Below are 27996 nucleotides of genomic sequence, written 5' to 3'. Positions count from 1 at the left end.
GCAGCCTGCACGGTGGGAACCGGCGCCGCTTCTTCAACGTCTGCCACACAACGGAACGGGGACCGCAGCTCCCTCAAGCCGGCCGGCGTAAGGAGAGCCATAGTCCGCCACTTCTGGAGGGCGCCAGGTTGCAGGAAGCTACCTCGAGGAGCGAGGCTTTAGGGACACCGGCGGGAGAGAACGTAGGACAAGGCGAAGAGCGGCCTAGCGGTCGCCACAATAAAAACAAGCACGTAACTTCTCTCCCTGCCTACTCTCCTCCTCACCTGCCGGGCTAAGGCGCCGGGGGCGGCCAGATCTCGTCGGGTGCTGTTTCCGAAGGTTTCGACAGCTGAGTTTGAGCCGATCGGAGAGGGAATAAAAACGGAAGGGGAAATAGCGATTGCACAGATTGCCGGGGGACGCTCCGAGGGCCGCGGCGACGAACAGTTTCCCTCAGGCCTCGCTGGATCTGCTGCAGCGCCGCGTCCGCTGACAGATCCGCAATATGGCGGCGCCCTTTGAGATTTTTCTCCCTATCAGAGTGGTTGGCGCCTCCGTCTTCCTAGGGAGCATGCGCGGATAGAGACGGAAGCATGCGTGTTTCGGCGGGATGAAGCTGCGTCCCTTAAGTATCTCTTGGAAACGGGAGTTGGAAGGTTGGGGTGGGGGCGAGACGAGAGGAAACGGCGGGGTCAGTTGGCTGTAATGGGCAGCTTCAGAATCAAATGCAGGGTCACGTGGTAGGTTGCGACGGTAACAGGCTTTTGTTAGAATTTTTGAAAAACGCGGGATGCGATGAATTCAATGCCCGCGCAACCTTTGAAACTTCACTTTGGGTTCGCCAATACAGGCGTCAGTCCCGTTGATTTTAGTCCGAGTTTAAAGAAAAAAATGCACGGAACTCCCTTTTAACAGAGACTTACTTGTGATGGCCTACGCTTTTGCACGCTACATATTCCGATTCGTGAAGTCTTACACCGAGTTGCAGACAGCCATCATCTGGTGGAGTTTCTAATTAATGAGGTCAGAGGAAAATGAAATGTAGAAAGGGCAGGCAGTGATAAGTATCCTATGCTGAATGGCCATTCGTAAAACAAATCGCTGCAGCAGGAACAAGTATCTTTGCATTGGTAAGAAAACCAGCGTGGAGCAGTAATTACAGGGTTGGAATAGGAGTGGGGAGACCTGGTTTCTCACCCAGGGAAACTGGATGACTTTGGGCCAGTCACTCAGCCCAACCAATCTCACAGGATGTTGTGGGGAAGAAACAGGAAGGAACACTTGGTACCTGCTTTGAACTTCTGTTAGTAAAAGGTGAGATGTAATAGTAATAAATCAGTCATAATCCATAATGTGCTTTGCCATTTTAGTTCAGCATTATGTGTGAATTGAGAGTTTGGTGTAGCGGTGAAGATATCAGGCTAGAAACCGGGAGATGCCAGTTCTAGACCTGTCATGGGCACCCACAAAAGCTGAGAGTCCCTCCCTCTCAGTCCGAGGAAGGAGGCAATGGCAAACCACTTCCAAAAAAACCTTACCAAGAAAACTGCAGGGACTTTCAGCTGGTCTCCAAGAATTGGACAGAATCGAACAGATTAAAAAAGTGTGAATTAGGGCATTATGGCCATGCTCACAAAACATATGTTTGCTTGACTGGTTTATTGAAATAATGAACTGGGTTCAAGTATAATTAAACTATGATTAACAAAACAGTGGCTTACTCAACAAACCATGCTGTATGAATCCAGTTTATGACTTGTTCAACAAGTCATGGTTTTAGTATGATGTGTAAACCCAACTATCCTATATGATTAAAAATCTGTTTCTCCTTACACTAAAAGAAAAACGACTTGGATGTCTTGACGAATTGAAGCTTAGCTTCAATTCCACTAATTTTAAGTAAGCCTTACAGGTTTTCACAAATCAGTAGAGCTGCATATTAAACTCCAGAAGAGTAGACTTTAAAATTAACTGGATCCAACCTAACATGTTAACTCTGTGCATAAGTAAAATTAGGAATGCAATAGAACAGTATCCTTTTTATTTAATGCATGCCTGTTTATGTGAAAAGTGAAAACAGCAAATTTTCCTCCCTTATTTTAGAGGAATGAGCTCTTCAGATAGAAACTTTGGAATAACAGGCCATAGTGAAGAATCTCCCATGTCTTTTTTTCAAGTGGATTGCTCATCCATCTTGTCATACAGTACTTGGTCACAGAAGTTTGAATCAGTCCTTCAGGAGCAAAATCCTTTGCCTTAAGGGTGGTATTGTCTTGCCTCCTAATCTTCCTATGTTTGTCTTATTCTTTCTTGATACCTTTTTTCTGTAATAACTTTTTAGGTCCTGAGTTTGTATTTCTCTTATCACAAATTAAGAGAACTCTTCATTTCTGTTATAAAAGGTAAAAGACCAAGTTGCCCAATTACATCATTCAGAATACATAATCAAAGGTATGCTTTTTGAGAAACATTTTTTAAATATGTAATTGGCCACTGTGTGTGCTATGAGTTATGTTGATGGAGTTTTACAATATTATGTTACAGTTTAGAGCAGTTTATTCTATTGTCTTGAATAAAGAGATACTAGCTTAAATGCAAAATATACTATAAATTCAATACTATTAACTATTAAACCTAAAGAAGAGAATAACCATAAAATCCTAAATAGATGAAAGAACTTTAGAAAGCTCCATGTCTGACCTATTGGCTACAGTTTTTCTCATTAGAACAGTAAGTGTTATTTTCAGCAACACTCTAAATTCAGATGAAGTCTTAACATGGGCCATCTTGATCTATACTGTGATTAGCTCTACCTATCTAGAAATATTATCTGGATTATTAAAGAACTATTATCTAATGTTGCTGTTTAAGACTTTGGGGATTGTTGGTGAGGTGGAAGCTGTGCCTGTGGTTTCCTTTCTTAGCTTCTCTGGCCAGGAGGGCCTTTAACAGGGGACTAAGTGTTCTTCCTTTGGGGAAGCAATCTTAGTCTCATCTTCATATAGCCTTCTGGTGCACACTGGAATACTGTTCTTCAAGAATAATAGCAAGCAATTGTGGGAACTGTCATTCAGCACAACTGGAGGACATCCGTTTGCCATCTGATTTATTGTACAGTTCTCTTTTAACCCCCATGGGGGAATTTTAATGAGTTTAGAAAGTTTAGGCATCAAAATAACTTGGCCCTGACAATACATTTTAAGGGGACTTATTATCTTTACAATAGCCTCCCATCAATAGTCCATTAAAACTTTCAAGAAATGTAGCATATGGTGTCCAGGCTTTTTTCAAAATACACTTGGTGATCTCGTTCATACTGTACATCAATTGGGTTTATACAGTGTACTAATCCATAATGTGATGGGTTTGATTTTTGCCTTACTTTGTGAATCTAGCCATTGTCTCTTGTAAACTGTGGTTTGTGGATAACCATGTTGCATAAATCCAGCCAACTGTGGTTTACTCCATAAATTACAATTAAGCAAACCATAGCATAGTATGTTATGTGAATCATACTACTATGGTTTGTAAACCACAGTTCACCTTGGCATATAAGCCCACCTCATTGTGGCTTGTTCACCAAGTTGTGATCAAACAAATTGTAACCATGCATAATGTAAATTGAATCCATGCAGACAAGTATACTCCTAATTTGTCCACAGAAACATTTCTAGAGGCTAATTGCACTGTAAACTGGGAGATCCAATAAATAAGTTAGTACCAGGGTATTTTTATTTATTTATTATGGGCTAACGTTCTGCAGCAGGCAAAAGGAAAAAGCGCCCTGCTCACCTCAGTGGGATTTGGTCAGCTATTACATGGCACAAAACATAACTGGTAATTATGCTTGGCTTGGAGGACAGTGATATGCAAGTATATTCTGAATCATAGTTAAAGATTAGCAAATGTATTTTTAACATATATACTCCTGCTGTGAACTCATAAACAAATAGGACCTGCATACACAGATCTCATCTCTGGTCTACCAGTTGGGGGCATGCTGCTACCTTTAAAAAAATTAGGAAAGGAAACTAGTGAGTATGTCTTCTACATACAAGCAAAGAAGTTCGTTGTTTTAAAAAAGTTTGCAGTCCTAGTTGCACTATACAGTATATACTCTTTTGCGATGGAATATTATTTTTGAGTCACTGATATGGTGAAATGTTCTCAGATTTCTTTGTACTCAGATTTCTTTGTATTGGCCTTCTCTTAAATCAATATGGACTTTTAAGCACAGGTGTAATTCTCTTGTTCAGTTTAAAATAATAACATTTTGCCTTTTGTTTATTACAGATCATCATTTCCTAGACAGGTTTATAAGGCAATGGAACATATCAAAAAGTACCATTCATTTTTCATATCACTTTGGCTAGCTTGCTATTTAAAATAATATTTGTTCTATAATCTATATTGATTTAGGAGATTATGTTAATCTAATCTCCTAAATCAATATAATAGATTTAGAATTGTGGATAGGAGTATAAATTGTCTTGTATTTTTGCCCTACACACAGGGCACTGCTTGTTTCACAAGACTTTAAAATTACAGCCATATAAACATAATAATCTAAATAAATGTTTGCGATATGTAGCAGATAAGGAAGTAAGTGGCACAATTGTTACAGCAATTTCATTCACTACGTGAACTAACTTTAGCTATGAAGTGTAGAGAAACATTTTGTAAAGCTAAAATATGCAGATAGGATGCAAAAGAGAGCAAAGCTTTGTCCTTTTCACAGTAAAAGAGATTATTTTAATAGCTTATTATGAGCATCCTTGAACAATCTATCTGCCCTGACTACTGGATTCCTCAAAATATAGACAAAAATAAGCAGAGGATTAAAGTTTCTGTAGATATCTGAGAGTACCTGATTCTGTCTCTAAAACATGGAGTCCAGCCAATGATTTCCTAGCTCATAATACTGAATTTCTGATATGCATCATTTCCAGTGTATAACAACTTACCTTTCTTCAGATAAATTTCTTTGGCAATTTCTCTAATTAGATATAGAGACTTCTAATATGGGGAATTTTGAAAAGGAGGAGGGAGAATTGACAAAAATATGCCAATTCATTAGTGTTAATGGGACCTCCCCCATACATAAATTTGGGGAAATTACCTCTGTCCCCCCCAACATGTCTAACCTTCACTGGATGCTTCCAGATTACAGGAAATCTCAGGAGCAGTTCATGCTGCAACGTTTTGATGGAAATCAAACCTAGTACTAAGCCATAGACCATGATTTACAGACCACACTCTCTTGGTTCACAGTAAAACCACGTTAACCACATTATAGCTTAGTCTTTTATTTTAGGTACCATTTTTGCTAGATAAGCATTTATTTATTATATTTTTAGTTTCCCAATAACAGAAGTCCTCTGGGCAGATTGCATGAGTCCTAAGAGCATAAAAGCACAATAAATACCAGAGAATAAGGAAAAAATATAGATGTATATGATTAAAAAACACTATCATGGGATTTTAAAAATCTCAGATCTAAAAAATCTAAAATGAAATAGTAAAGCAAGGAATAGTGGGTCAAGCAAGGAAAAAAAATGAAGCAAATTTTGTTGTATTGATAGGAGATATATCAAACTTACAAATCTATATTTAGTATTAATATAAATACTAATATATTAGAAACATTTGCACTTTTATTATGGCTCTGAAACCATGTTTTATTTCCTTGAAGAGTTGTGTTGGCTTTCTTACTCTTCCTTTCTAACAGACCTTGATAGATAGCTATGCCCATAGAAAGATAAGGTATACATTCCAAAGACAGCTTCTTCAGAGGGTCAAGGGGCCCTAGCAAGGATGGAAGGAAGCCCCTTGTATGGAATCATGTTAAGATGGAGTGAAGGAAGGAAATTCCTAATATGGAATGATGCTAAAGTAGAGTATAGGTAACTGAGTAAGGGGTGGTATTCTAAAGGAGGAGTTGAATGGAAGGAATGTATGTAATGTACTGTAAGGAGGGGGTCCTGCACAATCAGCCACCTAACAGCTTGCTGTCATTGCTTTTGCTCTTGGGTGAAAAATAAAGAACTTAATTTCATGCAGCTGCCTGCTTGGTCCCAGCTCAGAAACGAACTTGGTAAAGAAATAAAAAATTCTAACAGTAAAATAAATAAATAATTTACATTTAATAAAATATCATTTAGTATCTTCTCACTTAATGTGTTGTGCAAACCCAGCCAATTATGGTTCATCTAATAAATCATGGTTAAACAAATTGACTTAGCATTCAACAAGTCCATCCAGATCTTACTTTTAAATTGTGATGTTTGTGGTTTTAACTGTATCTCATTCCTACACTTTGATTTTAAATGTGTGCTCTAGAACAACAAAGAATAAGCCTGCCCTTCAGATATCATAGATCACTATCATGATTCCCTTTTCCCTTTTAACCCCTTTTACCTTATCATATATATGATCTCTCAAATTGATAGGAACTTCAGTGTTTAAACAATCCCAGGAATATTGTGTCCAGTTCTGTAGTCCACTATTAAGGAATATATCGACCCAGATGTAGCAAGACCTAGAGAGCCTGACTTACTGTTTCTATCCTGGCCTTGAGGGCAACACAAAACAATGAGGAGCCTTGACACTAGTCCTATGAGAAAAGGTTTTAGGAACTGGGTATACTTAGGTTGGAAAAAAAGGCTTTTTAGCAGAGGCAGAATATTCAGAATATAAAGTCCTGGAAGGGACTTTAAAGTTCATCTAGTCCAAGCCAGTGTCTCTGCAGAAAATCCATTACTAGAGTATCTTGATAGTTGAATATTGTGCCTCTGCTAAAAAGCTTTTTTTCCATTTCAACAGAAATCCCAATCTCACTCTTAGAAGAGACATTTCTGTCGCTGTTAAATTCCTCAGTTTCATCCATGACATCCCCAACCAGATGACGCATTTTAGACCTCATATTTCCACAATGTCCTGAATGCCTTGCATAAAAACTTGGTAGGAATCGGGAAGAATCTGTTTAAAATCTTGGTGGAAGTCAAAGAAACTCTGTTTAAAGTCCTCCATGTTTCATGCAGTAGATTATGGTGCCCCATAGTAGCTTAACCAGCAAAAGTCGAAGATATGAAAGAATTCCGGAATGTGTTTACATAAGTGAAAGTGAGATATGCAGACAGTTCCCCGGGAAAGTAGAAGCAGAAAACTGAAAGTTCAAAACAGCCGATTCAACATGTAGGAAAATGCTAATATCTTCAAATTTAGTACAAAAATAACAACAGGGAGACAATTATTTACTCTCAATCCTCCTTAATATTTGGAGGGAAAACAAGATCCAAAGCTTTAAAAGAGTTTTTTTTTTTTTTAAATTGATCCCCAAAATAATGATAAGCACCAAGAGAACCCGCTTCTCCTTGCTGTAGAAAGCCTCTCTTAGGGTACTCATACTTAAAAGAAATATAGATTGGGTGATTTAGAAATGGGGTGGCCAGTCTTAGTGTCCCTTTAAGGCTACGGGTGGCTTGGAAATGGTGACATCCCAGCCTCCCAGCTACTCTTACCAGTCAAGCACAAACGCTGTTTGCAATCTTCTGGCTGCAAGCAGCCATCTGGAGGACAGATGGGATGATTCCAGGTGTTCTCCTTTTTCCAGAAAAACACTCTGGGCTTCAGGAAAAAGCTGCCTGAGCCCGAAAAATCTGCCATGTTATCAGTTCTGCCAGCTTGGGCACAGCTGTTCAGTCCATCATGTCCCTACCGGAAGTCAGAGTCCAGTTTCCAAGTAATTACCAGTGTGTGGCCAGTCACAAAATATTTTACCAGAAAGTAAAATATGGGGTCTTTCCTAGCTAATCCTCCAGGATGTTATCACCCCAACATATCTTTGTCTCGTGGAAGGCTGAGTATACAAGATAAGATGCGACCTATTTGTTTTTAAAAGAATCTTTAAAAATTTTAATTGGGTAGGTGCCCATGAAGGTGACTTAGGCACATTGATGCCCATAAGCATCCAGTTCTTAAACATGACCTGCATGCCCCAGAAGCGTCCTATGCAGTTGTTGGGTAAAACTGTATGAAAATGTGCAGTGTGCAGTGGTTCTAGCAGCTAGTCAGAGAAGGAGTTGCTTTTGTAATCACACTATACATAATAGAAGTTGTTGCAAAAGAATGAGCTGATAAGAAAGAGAAACCAACTGATGAATGGACCTTACTTACTTACAAAGAAAGTTAAGATGCGGTTAGCTAAACATACCAGCGTACTACAGATTAGCTCTTGACTTTTATTATTTGAATATGTATCAAGGATTTTATTACACATACTTCAAGTCAACAGGAAAACAGCAAATAGAAGCAAAGGACACACCCATGCCCTGGTCTGCAGGCCCAAGCTAAGTTATATAGAGGACTATAGCAACTGCATTGGAATGTTCAAGCAATCCCTCCAGTTATCTCTACTTGAAAAGGAAAGTTCTTGCACTGCTTCTGGGCTGATGTCTTCCAATTTGTTTGGTAATTAATAGTTGTAGGGGTATTCGGCACAATAGCTTGCAATTTAGACATGGATGGAAGGAAGGCAGATACCACCCCTCTCCAAATAAAATAAGGTAGAGAACGTGCATAAAAATTATATGCATAGATACAAACTAGAAGTTCTTGCCATAATTCAGTAATGTGCAAGAATTTTGCTGAACTCCAACTCTTACTAGCCTAGATAGCATGATTTATTGTGAGGGATAATGGGAATTGCAGCACAACATCTGGAATTGTTGCTAAATGTTCATGTAAATTAAAAGAAATACAATACTTGCTGTCAGAGTGGAAAAGATTGTTACCAGATAACCTGTTCAGTTTGTTTTCTAAATTTGGATGAGCAACTGTTCTTTATCTTTCAACCAGACTTGGACTGAACTGCTTTTTAAACACATGCTTCCACTAACAGAGGACTGTCCTCAATTAAGCAGAACATGTGAAGATCATTCATCAACAATGTAAAGATGTGCAGGGCAGAAGATTTTATCAGGACTGCAGTATCTATATTTCCCATATTTTATCTTAACAGCTGAAAATTGTATTTCAAAAATGTTAAGCATTTGTGTGTTTCTTATTCTCAAGCTTTGGGAGAACTGGTAGGGCTATATTTGCATGTCTGAAGGTCTCCCTCACTCTCTCTGAGAATGGAGTTTAAGAATGTGGTCTGGCACAAGCATGATTCGAAGATTAGCCACAGTTCTTAGAAACCTGAGTTATTAAAACTTAAAAGCTTGCAACTTTTTGTAAAACTTCAATTAGTCTGGTACTGCCTCTATGGATTTTAAATTATATTTGTTTTCCCTTTATATGAAGAAATAATGTCAATTCACAGAAATATAACCATGTCCAGCAAGTTATGATTGACAAAAGACACAGAATAGGATCCTTTCAATAACATACATTGTGGAGGATAACATCTTTCTAGGTCATTTCAACTTGCTGAGCTTTCACAGCAATAAAAAGATTCTTAAAGCCTGTGTTCTTTAAAAATATCAGCAATCAAAACCTATTCTAGGAAGGTCAGTGTAGTTCCAACAGTACTAAGCTGTCAGAAGTGATTAGCATTTCCAAGCCATCATATACACACACACAACAGCACAGAATTGCTTAGGATTTTAATAGAGCTGTAAATTGTCATGCCCAGTGCTGCGTGACCACTTTTTAGAGATCTAAACAGGGTCTCCCAACAGTTGTTTGGTTTGCACCAAAACACTTAAATGTTGGGCAACATTTGCCCAGGAATCAGATACCTTGCATAACAACAGTTGCATTGCATGGAAGACATAATGTAGTGGTACTGTAGTACCAAATGGAACACTATTGTATATCTATTCTACTACTGTCAGCACCCAAGTACCTTTGGTCATGGATTCCTACGATCTGAAGTAATGAGCCAAACAGAATGGAAAGGAATGACTTCTGGAATCTGGGGACAGTAAAAGGCAATATTCTGAATCATCCCCATATCTCTTCTTGTAAGGATTCTTCTAGTGGGATTTGTAGGTTGTTTTACAAACCGTGATGGCCTGTTGCACTGAGTCTGAGTAAAACCTGAACGTTGCTTTCAAAGGCAAGTTTGAGAAAACTGCTGTTGCTGTAGTACCAGGATTCATTCCCATGTGCCATCATGTACTGCCTAAACAGACTCTCCTCATCAATGGTAAGGCAGTCCAGATTCAAACCACCAAAGACTGGAACTTTGAAGTCAAGCATAACAACATAGGGCAGTCACATCTGATATTGCCATGGAGTTCTAGTCAGAGATGTTTTCTGCTACTAGGAGAAGCAGGATGCCTCCACCAAGAAAATAGCCAAATTCCTTTCATTGTCTGAGATTTTGCTGGAAGTGCAGCTGCCTACTCTTACAGAAACCCCTGGAAGTGGCCCAACAAGCAAGTTCAGTTGTTGACAGTCCTGAGAAGCACCGTAAATATGAACAGTGGCCATCATATCACTGTTGTAATCCTCTATCTACTGAATTGTATGAAGCCATACGTTAGATTTTCCTTGGCTGCCTTTCTTACCATAGGATTCAGGATAGGATATTGAAATAGAATTTGACACCCTTCCTGTTGAAGCTTGTACAATGTCAAAAGCCAATTTTTGCAATAAATCTTTAGCTGGCTTAGGCTGAGTTAGGAGCACTAGTCAAGTCAATGGTTCATAGGCATCCTTGAGCATTACCAGAAAAGTTGGATCATCCACTAAGTAAGCTCTGGCGTGGACTGGCCCATGAAGTCATGAAGAGTCGGAAGTGAATGAACGAATAAACAACACCTAAGTTATACCTTTAAGACATGGTTAGCAATGGTTTGTTTAAATATGCTTTATAGAACAAACCACAACTGGCTAGGACTATTGGCTAAGCAACAGATCATGATTTAGAAGGTACAGTTGCTAGGTTCACAAATACCAAGTCAAAACCAAAGAAAGTATGTTTATATGTTTCCCTGTGATCTGGTGAAACATATAAATCCAGCCAATATCTTAAGGTATATTTTACAAAATTGTTCAGGGAACTATGCTTTCCTAGGTACGAACTATTTCTGACAATGAAATCAGGAAGGTGGCAACTTCCCTTCCTTCTCTGCAGCTCCCAAATCCACTGGAGAGATGGAGTGCAGTGCAGTTCTGTGGGGTACAGGCAGACAGCCAGTGCTATCCAGGGGAGATGTACAGAATCTTTTGCATGGATGTTTCCTTGCAAAGTTTTGGATTCTTCAAAAGATGGACTCACTACTCCAGTTCTTCATACTCGTTGTGCTATTCTCTTCCTGGGCAAACAACATTATACAAAGTACAAAAAATGGTAACTTAAATGTATGTGTAATTGAAATAATTGAGCACTTTAAGGTTATAAAAAGTCACTTCCTGAGTGAGATGGGTGGTGACTAAATTTGATATATAAATAAATATAAATAAGCCCCTCAAGATAGGGATCTGTAAAACCTGTCTATTGTATTGTAAAATACATAGCAATATCTAAACCAGAGCTTTCCAAATGTGTGCAGGCGACACATTAGTGTGTCGGCTGCAGTGTGTAGGTGTGTTGCGCAGTCAAGGAATCATACAAGTACCACGCATCCGCAGTATGCATAATCGGGTCGAAACAGGTGATTCCGTGTGACTTCCGGTGACCTGGCCGCACCTGCAGTGTGTTAGTGTGTCACCAACATGAAAAGTTAGGAAAGCTCTGATCTAAATAATAAATTGTTTAGCAAATTTGTTAATTAAGCAGCCAGAGAGAACAAGACTGAGGTCAACTCATACTGGTTTTGGAGGCCCCATTATCACTATCGTGCCAGATTTGATACAGGACTGCAAAGGGCAGAAGCATTTTGGAATGGTGCTGTAGGTAGTGTGTTCTGCTCTCAGTTGCTCTTGACTTCCTGTTTCTGGAGAGTTTTTTTAATACAGACTTGGCAAATCTCTTTGATTCTGCACATTTTAATGGCTGGCTGTATTTCTACTTCAGTTTTAGGGGAAGCTGTGGTGGTCTAAAGGTTGATGAACTATAACACCCAGCAATCAGTCCAGCATAGAGGTGTTGGGGATTCTGACAGCTACTGCTCAGCCACATCGGGTTACCAATCCCGGGCTGCAAAACTGGGAACTATCTCTAAACGGCAGCAAAATGTTAGGTTTCTGTATTTCTGTGCTGCCGTTTAATGGTCATCTGACTTTTCTAGCTGCTCAGTCGACCATCCCCCAGCTAGCTCTGTAGGGTAGGCTTATAAACCTGCTGTCTCTGCCGTCGCCGCCTCATCGCTCCAGGAGGAGAGCTTCAACCGCTGCACATCTCGGTTGCCTGGCTCCTATTTGAATGGTCCAACAGCAACAACCTCCCATTCTGACCATTACGATATTGTTACACATTCCCCAAATCCCTAAACGAAAAGGGAGCCGGGGGACTAGCCACGTAGGCAGAGAGCGAGCCTGGGAAGTCAAGGCAGGCAACTGGGCGCGATTCCCAACCCAAGCGCTCCCGCCGACGCACGCTACTCATTCTTTGTAGCACGCACATGCCCGAGAGCTTCATTTCCGTAATTCCCGTAATCCGTCTCCCATGCAGGAGAGTCCTGAGCATTTTCCGGTACCTCTGACGTCGGCAACGTAAACGCCTACGAGAATAGCCGCAGTGGATTCCGTTGGATGAACAGGCCGGCCTTTGGATTTCGGCAACTGGTAAGTAAACGGAAGTCACTCGCGGTGCTTCTTCCGCCGTCTTCGTGGATTCACTCTCGCCTGCCGTTGCAGCATGGCCATCTCAGGCAGCTTCCGTCTTCTCTTCCGAGCCGCGCCGTTTTCCTGCTGGCGGCTCCTGGCGGCCCCTCTCCGGACCAGCAGCTGCTGGAGTAGCGCAGCCCGCCTAGGCCCTTGCCGGCCCTTCCACGCCGCGGCGGGGCTCAGGTAAGCGAGGGCGGAGGAGCTCCGTCCTCTCTTTCCAAGTTACCCTTCGCGGCCTGAGTTCGAGGTGGGGCGGACGGGTAGCTCCCCTCGCACTCCTCTCCTCTCTCTTGTTCCTAGGGAGTTAGCGGCTTCAAGTGAGCGAAAATCGCGGGGATGGCTCGAGGAAGAAGGGCGTAGTGCTCATCTCAGGGCAGTACCTTGGATAGGTCAGCTCGGAGGTCACAGAAAATGCCAGCTGTGGCTGTGGTGTGCTTTCCCCATCGAGCGCAATATTGTGTAGGACTACCGTAGCTGGGCTGCAAAAACGGGTGCGAACGCGGCCCCTGAAGTTCATTGCGTGCAAGCCCAGAAAAATAGATAAACCGTGGTTCTGTTAACCACTGGTAAATGTGTTCATACAACACTCTAATCCAGAAGGGGGTCTACTTGTTTGTGTCTTTGGGTTTGCATAACATACTTTTCACTTTGATTTGCACACCGCAGTTCATGACTTAACAAATATATAAGCGTATTGCATAATACCTACTAACTTTGCTTTTCAGTAAGCCGCAATTAAGTATGCCATGGTGTAAAGTTTCATAGGTGTCTAGTTTCATCTTATGAAGTGCCCAGCTTGTGTTTCACATGTGAAAGCTGGATGGTGTAAACATGATAATTAGATGTGTTAAGACAAGATGTGCTATCCATTGTTTTTTGAGAGTTAAAGGAGAGGTGTAAGCAGTCCATGGTTTCTCCATGTAAACACAATTCAGGAAACAAATATAAACCCCACATACAGTACGGAGCAAGCCCAGCACTTCTGTGCTTATACAGGCACAGGATCCATTAAGTTTATCTTGTTATTTTAAAGTGGGTTGCTGAAATGGAAGTTCAAACGGGGGAAGAGAAGACCAAGTGAGAAATCTCCACTATTGCAGGATAACCACTATCCTGAACATATACTAGTCTAATCCCTCTCTGGCAGATGCACATTTTTTTGCAAAGTAGAGGAAAACGTAAGTTTCTCTAAGCATTCCAGATCTGCTCTGGAGGATCCCCCAGTCCTGTACACATGAGTGGAAAACCCCATGCACGTTCTGCATATTGGACTCCATCCATGTTGATACAATGGTGCGTATTTTTTACTTGCACAAGACTTCTGCTTCCTTTGGCTAAGGTAGACAACAATTCCAGTTTTACTGTGGATGTTCAACATCAGCTGTTTGACTGCTTAAAGCCCCCAAACAGGAATGAGAAGTGAAGGACATACACCCTAGGGGGCTTTAGTTCCCCTAGTTAGGTAGCTATTTAATCAACTGGTTGGCATGATGCTGAGATTACATTATTCACAATTTGACAATCCACCAGTGACTGCTGTTCCTCTGCCACTAATAATGATCTGGAAAGAAGGAAGGGGGATTATCTGTCCAGAGTCATGAATATGAGATGGATATCCATATACATTGAAATAATAAATTAATCATCTATCAGCATATGTAGTTGTGTGCACTTGAATGTCACATTTGGGATCAGAAAGGCTAAGTAACAAAGTGTCCTTCAAGTCAAGCTTGAGTCTTGGTAACTGTGTAGATGTGTCTCTGTGGTTTTCTTGGAAACAACATGGAAGGGATTTGCTATTGCCTTCTTCTACATTTTTTTATTATTATTATTTTCTGGTTTAGTCTTCATCCCTGAGATTTCCTGATTTCCCATTCAAGTAGTATCCAGCTTCAACCTGCCTTACCTTTTTCAAGATGAGCCAATGTGGTCAGTTAGGTTCTTCAACCTTCTATCAGCCAAAAAAAAAGGTGTCTATCCAGGCCCTCCATGGTCTGAATTGAGAATATCCAAAAATGGAAGCTAAGCAAAAGAATAAAATAAATATTCCAACCAGTACTGGCAAAACCAGCTAGATCAAATAGAGAGAAACTCTTAATTGATCCCACATTTTCAGGCGATTCAAGGGCTGAAGCGAGAAGGCCCAGCTTTTCAGTGACAGCACTGCCTCTCTGGAACAACCTCCCAGTAATGATCAGGCTAGCCCCCTCTTTACTGATATTCTGGAAGGTACAAAAAATAACCTTATTGATGTTCTGGAGGTTATTAAAAATTTCAAAGAGCCTCTCCCTAATTTTATCATGCCATCTTTAACTTCTGTTTTTTTATTGGTTTATGTTTGGTTTATGCTGTTTGTGTTTTTTTTTTTTTTATGGGACGCGGTGGCGCTGCGGGTTAAACCGCTGAGCTGCCGATTGGAAGGTCGGCGGTTCGAAACCACACGGCGGGGTGAGCTCCCGTTGCTAGTCCCAGCTCCTGCTCACCTAGCAGTTCGAAAACATGCAAATGTGAGTAGATCAATAGGTACCGCTTCGGCGGGAAGGTAACGGCGTTCCGTGTCGTCATGCTGGCCACATGACCCGGAAGTGTCTATGGACAACGCCGGCTCTAAGGCTTAGAAACGGAGATGAGCACCGCCCCCTAGAGTCGGACACGACTGGACTTTACGTCAAGGGAAACCTTTACCCTTTTACCTATGCTGTTTTTATTGTTTTATGGAAGGTTGTACCATGGATGTTTTAATTGGTTTTCATATTACGTAAACTGCTAAGAGTCTTTGATTGCTGTGAGATAGAAATGTGAAAAATAAATAATTATAGGTGTTATGGAAATGCTCAGTCCCTAAACTCTGAGCTGAGTGGTTTTTCTGATGGAGGTTGGAGCAGAATTGGAGTAATTAAAGCATTTAAACTGTCTATAGTTGTGATACTTCAAATTATTCTGCCTCATTGTTTCTTCAACTTAGTCTGCCTATAGAATACATACAGATTTATGACTCTTGGGATTTCTTCACCACTCTAAATGGTCATAGTGTATACCAGTCTTTATCTGTGATGGAATGTGAGGGTGACCTTGGAAGGGGTGGGGCAAGAGATGCTGTCTAGGGAACAATCAGATAAAAGAGAAAGGAGCCCGCAACAGAGTAATGGACAGAGAAAGAAACTTAGGAAGGACCCACCATAATTTGTTGTTGTTTATTCGTTTAGTCGCTTCCGACTCTTCGTGACTTCATGGACCAGCCCACGACAGAGCTTCCTGTCGGTCGTCAACACCCCCAGCTCCCCCAGGGACAAATCCATCACCTCTAGAATATCATCCATCCATCTTGCCCTTGGTCGGCCCCTCTTCCTTTTGCCTTCCACTCTCCCTAGCATCAACATCTTCTCCAGGGTGTCCTGTCTTCTCATTATGTGGCCAAAGTATTTCAGTCTTGCCTTTAATATCATTCCCTCAAGTGAGCAGTCTGGCTTTATTTCCTGGAGCATGGACTGGTTTGATCTTCTTGCAGTCCAAGGTACTCTCAGAATTTTCCTGCAACACCACAGTTCAAAAGCATCTATCTTCCTCCTCTCAGCCTTCCCTATGGTCCAGCTCTCGCAGCCATATGTTACTACAGGGAACACCATTGCTTTAACTATGCGGGCCTTTGTTGTCAGTGTGATGTCTCTGCTCTTAACTATTTTATCGAGATTTGTCATTGCTCTTTTCCCAAGGATTAGACGTCTTTTGATTTCCAGACCGCAGCCAGCATCTGCACTTTCTTCTTTGGTTTTTTTGAGGTTTAGCTGCAAGCCAGCTTTTGCACTTTCTTCTTTCACCTTCATCATAAGGCTCCTCAGTTCCTCTTCGCTTTCAGCCATCAAAGTGGTATCATCTGCATATCTGAGATTGTTAACGTTTCTTCCAGCGATTTTAACTCCAGCCTTGGATTCCTCAAGCCCAGCTTGTCGCATGATGTGTTCTGCATACAAGTTGAATAGGTAGGGTGAGAGTATACAGCCCTGCCGTACTCCTTTCCCAATCTTAAACCAGTCCGTTGTTCCGTGGTCTGTTCTTACTGTTGCTACTTGGTCGTTATACAGATTCTTCAGGAGGCAGACAAGATGACTTGGTATCCCCATACCACTAAGAACTTGCCACAATTTGTTATGGTCCACACAGTCAAAGGCTTTAGAATAGTCAATAAAACAGAAATAGATGTTTTTCTGAAACTCCCTGGCTTTTTCCATTATCCAGCAGATATTGGCAATTTAGTCCCTAGTTCCTCTGCCTTTTCTAAACCCAGCTTGTACATCTGGCAATTCTCGCTCCATGAATTGCTGAAGTCTACCTTGCAGGATCTTGAGCATTACCTTACTGGCATGTGAAATGAGTGCCACTGTTCGATAGTTTGAACATTCTTTAGTGTTCCCCTTTTTTGGTATGGGGATGTAAGTTGATTTTTTCCAATCTGATGGCCATTCTTGTGTTTTCCAAATTTGCTGGCATATAGCATGCATTACCTTGACAGCATCATCTTGCAAGATTTTGAACAGTTCAGCTGGGATGCCGTCGTCTCCTGCTGCCTTGTTATTAGCAATGCTTCTTAAGGCCATTCAACCTCACTCTTCAGGATGTCTGGCCCTAGCTCCCTGACCACACCGTCAAAGCTATCCCCGATATTGTTATCCTTCCTATACAGCTCTTCTGTATATTCTTGCCACCTTTTCTTGATCTCTTCTTCTTCTGTTAGGTCCTTGCCATCTTTGTTTTTGATCATACCCATTTTGGCCTGGAATTTACCTCCAATGTTTCTAATTTTCTGGAAGAGGTCTCTTGTCCTTCCTATTCTATTGTCTTCTTCCACTTCTGTGCATTGCTTGTTTAAAAATAATTCCTTATCTCTTCTGGCTGACCTCTGGAATTTTGCATTTAATTGGGCATATCTCCCCCTATCACTGTTGCCTTTTGCTTTCCTTCTTTCTTGGGCTACTTCTAGTGTCTCAGCAGACAGCCATTTTGCCTTCTTGGTTTTCTCTTTCTTTGGGACGTATTTTGTTGCCGCCTCCTGAACAATGTTGCGAACTTCTGTCCATAGTTCTTCCAGGACCCTATCTACTAAATCTAGTCCCTTAAATCTATTCTTCACCTCCACTGCATATTCCTTAGGAATATTAGTGAGCTCATATCTAGCTGATCTGTGGGTCTTCCCTAATCTCTTTAGTCTGATCCTAAATTGTGCAAGAAGAAGTTCATGATCTGAACTACAGTCAGCTCCAGGTCTTGTTTTTACCGACTGTATAGATGTCCGCCACCTTTGGCTGCAAAGGATGTAGTCAATCTGATTTCGGTGTTGTCCATCTGGTGAAGTCCATGTATAAAGCCGTCTCTTAGGTTGTTGGAAGAGAGTGTTTGTTATGCAGAGTGAGTTGTCTTGGCAAAATTCTATCAGCCTATGTCCTGCTTCATTTTGTTCTCCCAGGCCATACTTACCTGTAATTCCAGGTGCCATTTGACTGCCCACCTTAGCATTCCAGTCTCCTGTGATGAAAATAACATCTCTTTTAGGCGTGTTGTCCAGTAGGTGCTGCAGATCCTCATAGAACTGCTCTACTTCAGCTTCTTCAGCATCTGTGGTTGGGGCGTATATTTGGATCACTGTGATGTTAGATGGCTTGCCCTGAATTCGAATTGAGATCATTCTGTCGTTTTTTGGATTGTATCCGAGCACTGCTTTAGCCACTTTACTATTAATTATGAAGGCTACTCCCATTTCTTCTGTGGTCCTCTTGTCCACAGTAGTAGATCTGGTGGTCATTTGATGTGAAGTGGCCCATTCCAGTCCATTTCAGTTCACTGACGCCCAAAATGTCTATCTTTAATCTTGACATCTCACCAATAACCACATCCAATTTGCCCTGGCTCATAGATCTTTCATTCCAGGGTCCAATGGTGTGTTGATCTTTAGAACATCGGATTCGCCGTTCACCACCAGCACCGTTGGCCGCTAGCCGTCCTTTCGGCTTTGAGCTAGCTGCATCATCACGTCTGGGGCTAGTTGAACTCATCCTCTGTTCCTCCCCAGTAGCATTTTGACCATCTTCCGACCTGGGGTATACCGACATATCTCTGGTTGTACTGATCCATTTAGTTTTCACGGCAAGAATACTGGGGTGGGTTGCCATTACCTTCCCCACGGGTCGCATTTAGTCTGACCTCTCTGTCATGACCTTCCCGTCTTGGGTGGCCCTTCACAGTTTAGCTCATGGCATCATTGAGGTGCTTTAGCTCCAGCACCACGACAAGGTAACGATCCTTTGCTGAAGGATCCACCATAATTACTCAGGTGATAAATAGGGAGGGTGGGAGATTTGTACTTTCAGACTTGCAAGATTCTGTTGATGTAGCCCTACCATAAAGTAGAAGTCACTCATCTCATTGTGTTTCCTGTTTTGTTTGCCTGGGAGGGCTGATAATACCTAAGATAAATTATATTTGTTGTTATTGTGAGAAGATTAATTATGAAGTGCTATCTTGGCTATTATAATTGCCATCTTAGTTACACAAGCAAGGAGTCTATATATATATATTGAATAGGAATATATGCAATTTTGTCTTTAATCAGTGTTCCAGAGCATCCTCTCTAAGAATGAATGTACAAGGCAGGCTAATTCTGGTTGGGCAAGATGGTCCTACAAGTACTCAGGCACCAAGTCTTGTAGGGCTTTAAGGTAAAAACCAGCACCTTGAATTGGCCCTTTCTACCCCACTGCAACCAAAAAGACTCTCAGCAGCTTATGTAGAATATAATAGAAGAATTTTAAACATTCATAGTAGGATATAAAACCACATAAGAACTTAACAAATGACAACAATAAAAAAAAATGGGGGGGGAGAGAGAACTAAAGATAGCATCATAAAATCAGGGGAAGGCCCTCTGAAAGAACTTTGTCTTCAACTCTTTTCAAAACATCAAGATGAACTGATCTCCTTCCAGTTCCTCTTATATGAGGGTTTGAATTAGGTTGAGTTTAGAGTTGGGTTTTGTTGTTTTTGATATCTAAGCCTGAGGACAGGTCCATTATTGTATTGTTGTGGGAATTTGGTTGGTTATATTTATTCTGTTTTTATTGAATGTTATTGAGAGTCACCTAGGATTATCATGTATAAATTAGGTAGCCATATAAATTTGCTAAATAAATAAACCTCTGTAAACTGATATGGACTGTACTGAGAAACAATTTTGTGAAAAATTGAATTAAAACAATAATAAGATACTGGATGGTTTTCTTTTTTTCAGCTCAGAAGAAAAAGTTACAGTGCACTTTATAAATCGTGATGGTGATAAACTAACAGCCAAAGGCAAGGTTGGAGATTCACTTCTAGATGTTGTGATAGATAACAATCTAGACATAGATGGATTTGGTAAGTAAATGTATTTCCTATAAGGAATTTAAATTGATTTTAAAAAATTGAAACTTTGTAACTTTTGATTCAAAGTTAACCACTTCTAAACATCACTGGTGTAAGTGTAATTTTTTTATTAAAATTAGGAAAAAGAATACCCTAATATTGTTGGTTTGTGTAATACTTCAACAAGTATGTGTTTATTCTGACATCAGTCATCATGAGTGAATTGTAGTTTATCCTTCTATATAATCTGTCCAGTTGAAGTCAACTCTTGACTTGGGAGAATCTGTTATACCACTGTATTTGGACACCCAAGGCTGGATTTGTACATTGTGTTAAACCATGTTCTAAACCTGATCTTTTGGAGGAGACATGGCAGCAAAGTTCAAATTAACCTTAACACATCAGCAGACATTTACAGATATAATAGTAGGATCCAGGTAACACTAAGCCAAAAGCAAACAAATTGCATTATGGCTTAAATAAAATATGTGGATTCTTCTGAATCATAAATAGCTAGTGTCCAGCTGCTTTTCTGTTTATATTGCTGTATTTGCTACAAATATCCTGCCTTCTTCTTTGGACTCAGACATGTGATCTTTCCTGGTTTTGGGTTCTTTGATGCTTTACCTCACCAAGGTTCTCCAATGCACTACACTGAGTCCAGTACCACTTTATTAAATGTATTTATTCAAAACCATTTTAATACAGCCCTTTTTCAGTGAGTTTATAGAAGCTTACAAACATAGATAGTATAATAACAAGCATTTAAAATAAATAAATAATTGTGATTAACAGAGCTAAAAATGTCAAGAAATTGTTAACAGATTTCCAGAAGGGTGGCCATTTTAGTATTTCCCAGAAAACAAAAAATTAGCCTCAAAGAATAATTTGCATGTGTTAACACAGTAGAATCGTATGGCATCTTAAAAGTAACTTAACACTTTTTAATATTCCAGATACGGAAAGGTAAATTGAAAAGTTTAAAAATACCGTCCACATTTGAATTTCTCAATCTTCTAAACAATTATCAATTACAGTGATAATGCCTAAAAAAGAAAATTTTGTCTGTTCCAACTTTTTTAATAGCACTAGGGGGCATAGCAGGCACACAAATAACATATTGATATTTAATGTTTTGAATATTTGCCTGCTTGATGAAATCCTTCTCTTGTTTAGCATAACCTTCTTTCATTTAAAGGGGTCTGTTGCTGTTACAACACAAATATTCATGTTTTATCTTTAATTATTTTGGCTTTATATCTGTAGTTTTTTTATATTATAGGCATAAGTAGATGTACTTATTCATACATTATCCTGATTTGTCACTATTAATAGATGTTGCCTTGATGCTTCTTACTGTATCTTTAAACTATATTTGAAATACTGGAGAGAGGAACAAATATTGTAACTCTGCCTTTTTCACCTTGATGTCAATTCAACATCTTTTTCACCTTGATCTCAAGTCAACATCTGTGTTGAATTAAATTGTGCAGAAAGTGGTTATGAATTGTGGGAGATTTAGTCCAATACATCTGGGGCAAGTGACTGCTGAAAACTGTGAACAAAAGTATTGCTTCCTGGTTAATGAGCTAATTTGTGTTGCAACTTTCATGGTTCTTTAAGCTTATTTCATACATCTATTTGCCAAACTGCCTGTGAAATGTTAATTGTGAGGAGGAGACAGCATAAGTCCTTCCATTCCCTCCCCACCTTGAAAATCATACACTTAATATCCATGAAATGCAAAGGTTCTGTTTGAACATGGTTGTCTCACCTTAATGTATGGAGACTATATTGTTGATGTTGAATGATGAACACTCAATGATGTTGAAATGCAATGAAGAGCTCTTAAATGTGTGCTTAACTGTTTCATTTTTAGGTGCATGTGAAGGAACACTTGCCTGTTCTACATGTCACTTAATCTTTGAAGACCACATATTTGAAAAATTAGATGCAATTACAGATGAAGAAATGGATATGCTGGATCTTGCCTATGGCTTGACAGAAAGGTAAGGTGGTATCAACATAAAAGCTATGAGAATATCTTCACAGATGTCATTCAATTGACCACGTGCTGCTTAGGTCAAGGACAGGCAGTGCCTATCTGGTCCATGGAAGTGACTCTTGACAGACATCATGCTCCCTTTTCCACTTGTCCTCTAATGTTATTTTTCAGATTTTAAAAGGAATGATGGGATCATTTTATTTATTAAAATATTTCTGCACTGCACATAGGCCCTATAAGCATTCTTAGAGAATGGTATATAGCTGCAGTCCAGAGTTCTTTTGGAAGTGTGCTCACCTGCTCAGAAAACAAATTTCTTGTCCAAGGTATTTGTTTGTAAATCTACCTTTCTAAGGTTTGCTTAGTGGCTTCTCAGAATTAATACCTAAAACAATGTTAGAGCTTCACAGAAAAAAGCAAATTCATTTATTTAAGTTACTTTTCCATGAAGCTTTCATTACCTTTGCAAATCATTTTCTTTGACATATTCTGTTTGTGTAACTTGAAAGGAGATATTTCTGGCATTATCCTTTCTTGTGATCTTATATCAAAAAGTTAAAGGAATAAGGAGTTAATCACAATATATGTTGTACAGATTGGATATAGGAAATATAAAGTTTACCCTTAGCTAGAAAATGTGTGAAGTACAAGGAGTGAATGTGCAAAGCAAGTTGAACAGTCTAAAGCAGGCTTCCCCAGTCAAGGCACTTTCCAGATGTAGAGACTACAGCTCCTAGAATTGCAAAGCCAACATGGTCAGCCCTGAGAATTTGGGGAGTTGAAGTCTGTACAGCCCGAGGGCCCTAGGTTGGAAAAGGTTGGTTTAAGGCTAAGTATTTATAGAAACTAAGTGTTTATTTTCAGTTTTTATCCTTACCCTAATACTGAATAGACTTTAGCTTCTTATCCTTCATCAGTATATTCTTACAAGCTGTGTTTGTAATATTGTAATTGTAATATTATAATTGAAATATTACAGTACTACAATGTTATAATATTAGCTTTGATACAATATGCTTTTTCCCTTCTATAGATCACGTTTGGGTTGTCAAATTTGCTTGAAGAAATATATGAACAATATGACTGTCCGAGTGCCTGAAGCTGTTGCCGATGCCCGACAAAATATAGATATGAGCAAGAACCCTTAAAATAATGTTTAGGGTGTGTTTCATGATATTAAAAATACTTCACCACTTATTTCTAATTTTTAATGAAATTTGCAAATACTCATCAGTATGAATTTTCAAAAATTACAGTCAGCCTTATTTTGAGAGGGTGAAACAAGATATTTAGAAGGGACCTATGGAAAGATAGACACAGGATAAAATATAGTTAAAGAGCAGGCACTTTCCTTTTAAGGAAATAGCTCCTTTTATCTCCGTTTAATAATGCATCATTACTGCTGCTGCATTCATGTTTTCCTGAGGTAATAATTACATGCTGGGTTTACACTAGCTCAAAATAAAAGTCCCCCTTTAAATTATATTTTTCATACTGAGGCACTGAAAGTACATTTACCAGAGAGTGAATTACTAGTGATACTAGTCACTATCAGCTGATCAGTTTTGGCACAAATTAATTGTACAATTGTGTAATTGTGTAATTGTACAAAGTCCTATTGAGGCTCAGGAGTTGCATATGCATAGCTGTATGCCATGTTGTGGCCAACATGTCAGAAGCATTTTAAAAGGTTTTTTATTAGGAATACTACATAAGTACCATGCTATTTTAAGGAAGTTGTATAGGCAAATAAGAATTTCTGTTTTTATAGTATGTTTCATTTCATGAACAGATGTCTTATTCCCAAAATGTCACTGACATATACTGCATTGCCATGGGGGTTTTATATCAAGTGTCCAGCTTCTAACCCACTTCCTCTTCTATCCACAGATTAAAACTGGCAGTGATATAGTCACCACAGTTAAATTTTTAAAATAAAATTGTCTTCTTCTGGTACAAATAGCAACGATCAGGCAAGCTTCGCTGGTGAGAGAACATCAGAAACTGAGAAGGGGCTTTTCTCACCTACCGCCCATCTCACATCTGATGGTGCAGGCACCTGAATGAGGGACTCAGATTGTCTCAGCACCTAGACAGCTGGGAAATCTAACAGGCATTCCTTGGGGTATCCTGGTCCAAAGCCATGTAGGAAATTTCTTATGTGGAGATACCAAAGCCATGATACTTCTTACATAGATCTGTTGGATCTCTTCCATCTTCTTGAAGCCTTTCATACATGCTGAAGCATGGGCCTTCTAGACTACATAGGATATTAATTTGTATTGTATGGCATGTTATATAAAGTAATATGATTAGGTTATTTCTAGTATGCACCAAACCATTAAAATTTAAATGAGCTAAGGAAAAAATAAACACTTTCATCTTCTTCTGTCAGTCCATAAGAGCTAAATAGTCACATAGATTACAGTGAGTCCATTTGGAAACATGGAGGAGGAAGAGAGAGAGGGAGGGATAGTTAGCTTTTAGTCCTCTGTTCCTTTGTCTGTATTTTGTAAGTGGGGAAGAAATTAATATTACGTAAATGTCTCAGATATTACTGAAAAAAAAATCTTCATGGATACTGGATATTTTGATTTATCTTCATCAGCCAAAACAACAGCGGTTATGAAATGAAAAATGCAAACACACTTTACTGTCAAGTTGATCTGTGCTTCTTTTAAAAAGAAAATGTTTTTTGAAATTGTTATGAAAACTAAACTAATGTAAACAAGTAGTATCAATACTTAGTTTCAGTTTTGTACCTAGCTTATTAATATTGATTGTTTAAACTGCTGAAGAAGTACTTAGTATTTTTCAGTTGTTTTAAGAATCTGAAAATAAACCTTGTCTCTATTTTTCTAAGCTGCTTCCTTGTAAGCAGAGCAGATGTCTTTCATTTTCTGAATATTAGCAATCATCAGGAAATCATCTTTAACCAGAAGAAAGAGTTCTCTTAAAACAAATATAAATGGTTAAAGCAATGAACATCTGCCATACCCTTGGGTGTTTTATTTTCCCCCATAATAATAATCCTCTGAAAAAGATTGGGTTGAGAGAGAATGGTTGGTCCAAAATCACCCAAAGAGCTTTCATGGCTGACAGCTAGTCCAGCCCTAGTCCTAGTCTTCTATATTTGAAATGAACATGTTTTGATCTGTGACATTTGAACAATAAAAAATAAACACTTTATGATAGCCCTTCCCCACACAATAAAGTTGTACTACATTCCTCCTTGGTTACACTGGTGTGGAAAAAAGCATCTGTACTGAGAGGAACTGGCAGAGGGGGACCATCACTCAACTGTTAATTTTGGGGGGGGGGGGTGAGTGTGCTTTGCTTGCCCAATTGTGAAGTCTTCGCAAAAGAGATTTGAGAGCACTATTGTGTCATGTACCACAGCTTAATACATCTGGCTTTAATAGAAAAGCCAAAGCTGGACTCTTGGCCATGCTTTATGAACGTGGGCTTAAAGTGGAAGAAAAGTTCACTAACAAATGCAAGAGTCCATAGGGCAGCTTACAACATTTTCCATCACTGATAATTTTACCAGTATGAGGTGAGAGAAATGAATAATGTTTCATTTCTATTGCCTGCTTGTTCTGTGTACTGTGACGATAGTTTGGAACCTGAAGAGTTACTCCATCTATTTTTTAGAGTCTGGCGGCTGCCAAAGGCCATTGCATCTAATTCTGGGAACAGTGGGAGGCTATATCTGGATTGACTGTCCTTTGGAGAATTGCCATTCGAATGATCAGAAGAAACATTTGTTTTAAAATCTAGTGTTTGAGAAAAAAATACTGTTTCTGATAAAAGTTACTCTATCTGCCAAATCTGCATCATTTTTATATATCAATCAGTTGCTGCTGTGGTGGATTCCCATGATTTTTAATTAACAATGCTCCCTGCTTTGACTGTTTTCTATTGAATTAGTTTATTACAGGTACATAATTTGAAGCATCACAACTTCAATGTACTGGAAGAACAAAGTGTATTAGCTTGAGCAGGTTCAGATACTGAAATGTGTATCAGTTGTCAAGCCTGGCTGGCAGCAAGTCCAGGAAGTTACTCTTGGTCAGTTTTGCAGGGATTGCACAATTTGTTTCAGACGAAGAAAGATTTAAGCATTTATTTAATTAATATTCCACCTTTTGCTCTGGTGAGCACTAAATACAGTTAACAGAAGTTAATATTTAAATAATTAAAATATGGATTAAAGTTAAAATACTAAAATCATCTAACAAAAGATTGGCGAAAGAGATGTCGAGATTTGCCAGACTATCTCCAAAGAGAGTGCATACTGGGAACAACGAGGGAGATGGTCCTCTCCTCTATGCCAGAAAGATTGGCCTTTGACCGTGAGGTAGGCTGACCATATTTCCTTGAGACAAAAATGGGACATTGGGATGGCAAAACGGGGCAGGGCTGGGCGACAGGCTGGAAAGGCAGGCAGGAACTTCTCCGGTTTGTCAGGCTGGGAATCTTTGGATTCCTTCATTTGTGAGAGGCAAGGCTGGGCTGGAGAGTCTAGTGAACGGTTGTCCTCGACAAGCTGTTCCTCCTCTGGCTGTGCTTTTACATTCTTCCCACCATTTCAAGGCAGGAGCCAATCAGCTCACCCTTTGATCACCGCCTATCAGCTGATCCTGGCTGAGCTCTGCAGCTTTTTTCCTGCCATTTCTGCTGAACTCCCGCTCCTTCCACTTAAAGTCAGGCTGCCTTCTGACAGGTTTGTGGGAACTTTCAAATTTTTAAGTAAGGTTTTTACGAAAATGGGACAAAATTGACATTTCTATTAAAACGGGGCGGTCTGGAAATGTTAAAAAAATGGGACTGTCCCATTCAAAACAGGACATACGGTCAGCCTACGGTGGGGTCATCTTCAAAAGGGCCCTTCCTGAAGACCTTAACAACTGGATAGATCCATAAGTCTTTTGAGAACAGTTCAGTGACCTCATTAGGTTGGTTAAATGCAGTTGACTAATTGGCTTGTGCAAACACAGTCATTAACAGTGAACCCATTCTCTGAGTGCCTTGCTAGCTGGCACTCTGAAGCGCGTTCCACAAACTGCAATATTTGGTTGCAGTTTCCAGTAATTACAACCTAGTGAAAAGCTTGCTCTGGAAAGGGTTTTTTTTCCTCTAAAAGAAGAATTAAATATCTCTTGTTTGCAAAGCAGGTTTTTTAAAAAAAATAACAGGCTTTTTTCATCTCAGGAATTTCAGATCTTGAAGATTATCATGTGTGCTGGAAAGGAGAATAAGTTACTTTCTGTTCTCAGAGCACAGTGATTTTCATTTTGTTTCTGACAGGCTTATCTCTTACAGAGTAAAGGCTCATCTGGGATTTCTGTTTGAAAGGACTGCATGAAATCTCGGTGTTCTCTTGAAGCCTGCAGTATTGATAAGAAAATTCTGTTTCCCTCTTCAAATCAAATTGGGCTGTGTACCAAGAATGGCAGGGTTATTAATAAAAATGAATATAACTTCTAGAATAATTCCTTAGCGATAGCTCCATGCTGTAAGATCTGTTGAACTTTGCCACTTTTGCCAAAACAGAGAAATCATCTAACCTTTCTCTTTAAAAATGCCTGACTACAACTCATGAAGCAACACCAGAAGCAATCACCTGGATAGTTGAACTGGACATCCAGTTATGAGGCTATTACTGTATCCCTTCAGAAGTTCTGTATATAACTGTGTACTGTGTGTACGTATTTGCCTTTCTATTGTCTTGTAGTCATCATATGCTCTATACACACACCCACACAACAACAACAACAACAACAACTGTTATACTGCAGGGAATGAAGAGAATTGCAGCTAAAATACCTACAGCATATTCGGCTAGGGAAAATAGCTATACTTGGTACTGAGATAATAACTTTGAACGGCTCTTTCTC

At 39.7% G+C, this 27996-nt stretch overlaps 2 protein-coding genes across 3 annotated transcripts in view; one reads left to right on the top strand and one right to left on the bottom strand.

The window, feature by feature from the left end:
* RDX (radixin) overlaps positions 1-517 on the bottom strand; it is a 28372-nt gene extending 27855 nt beyond the window's left edge. For both annotated transcript variants that reach the window (XM_063305805.1, XM_063305806.1), the window contains exon 1: positions 267-517. The gene's annotated coding sequence lies outside the window, so the exon portion shown is untranslated. The remainder of the gene's footprint in view (positions 1-266) is intronic.
* A 12133-nt stretch (positions 518-12650) lies between these two features.
* Positions 12651-24958, top strand: FDX1 (ferredoxin 1). The gene is made up of 4 exons (XM_063305814.1): positions 12651-12882; positions 19979-20103; positions 21971-22100; positions 23130-24958. Exons 1-4 carry the CDS (start codon positions 12731-12733, stop codon positions 23242-23244), a joined length of 522 nt encoding a protein of 173 aa, XP_063161884.1. The 5' UTR covers positions 12651-12730; the 3' UTR covers positions 23245-24958.
* The last annotated feature ends 3038 nt before the right edge of the window (positions 24959-27996 follow it).

The sequence above is a fragment of the Candoia aspera genome, chromosome 5, assembly GCF_035149785.1.
Source record: "Candoia aspera isolate rCanAsp1 chromosome 5, rCanAsp1.hap2, whole genome shotgun sequence".
In the NCBI taxonomy this organism is placed as follows: domain Eukaryota; kingdom Metazoa; phylum Chordata; class Lepidosauria; order Squamata; family Boidae; genus Candoia; species Candoia aspera.
Note: the sequence above shows the minus strand (reverse complement) of the source record. Positions and strands in the feature narration are given on the sequence as shown.

Excerpts from the sequence above, each read along its gene's own strand:
- FDX1 (XM_063305814.1), top strand. The coding sequence starts at position 12,731 with ATGGCCATCTCAGGCAGCTTCCGTCTTCTCTTCCGAGCCGCGCCGTTT. Across the intron at positions 20,104-21,970 it reads TCTAGACATAGATGGATTTG|GTGCATGTGAAGGAACACTT; the intron begins GTAAGTAAATGT and ends TTTCATTTTTAG. Across the intron at positions 22,101-23,129 it reads GCCTATGGCTTGACAGAAAG|ATCACGTTTGGGTTGTCAAA; the intron begins GTAAGGTGGTAT and ends TCCCTTCTATAG.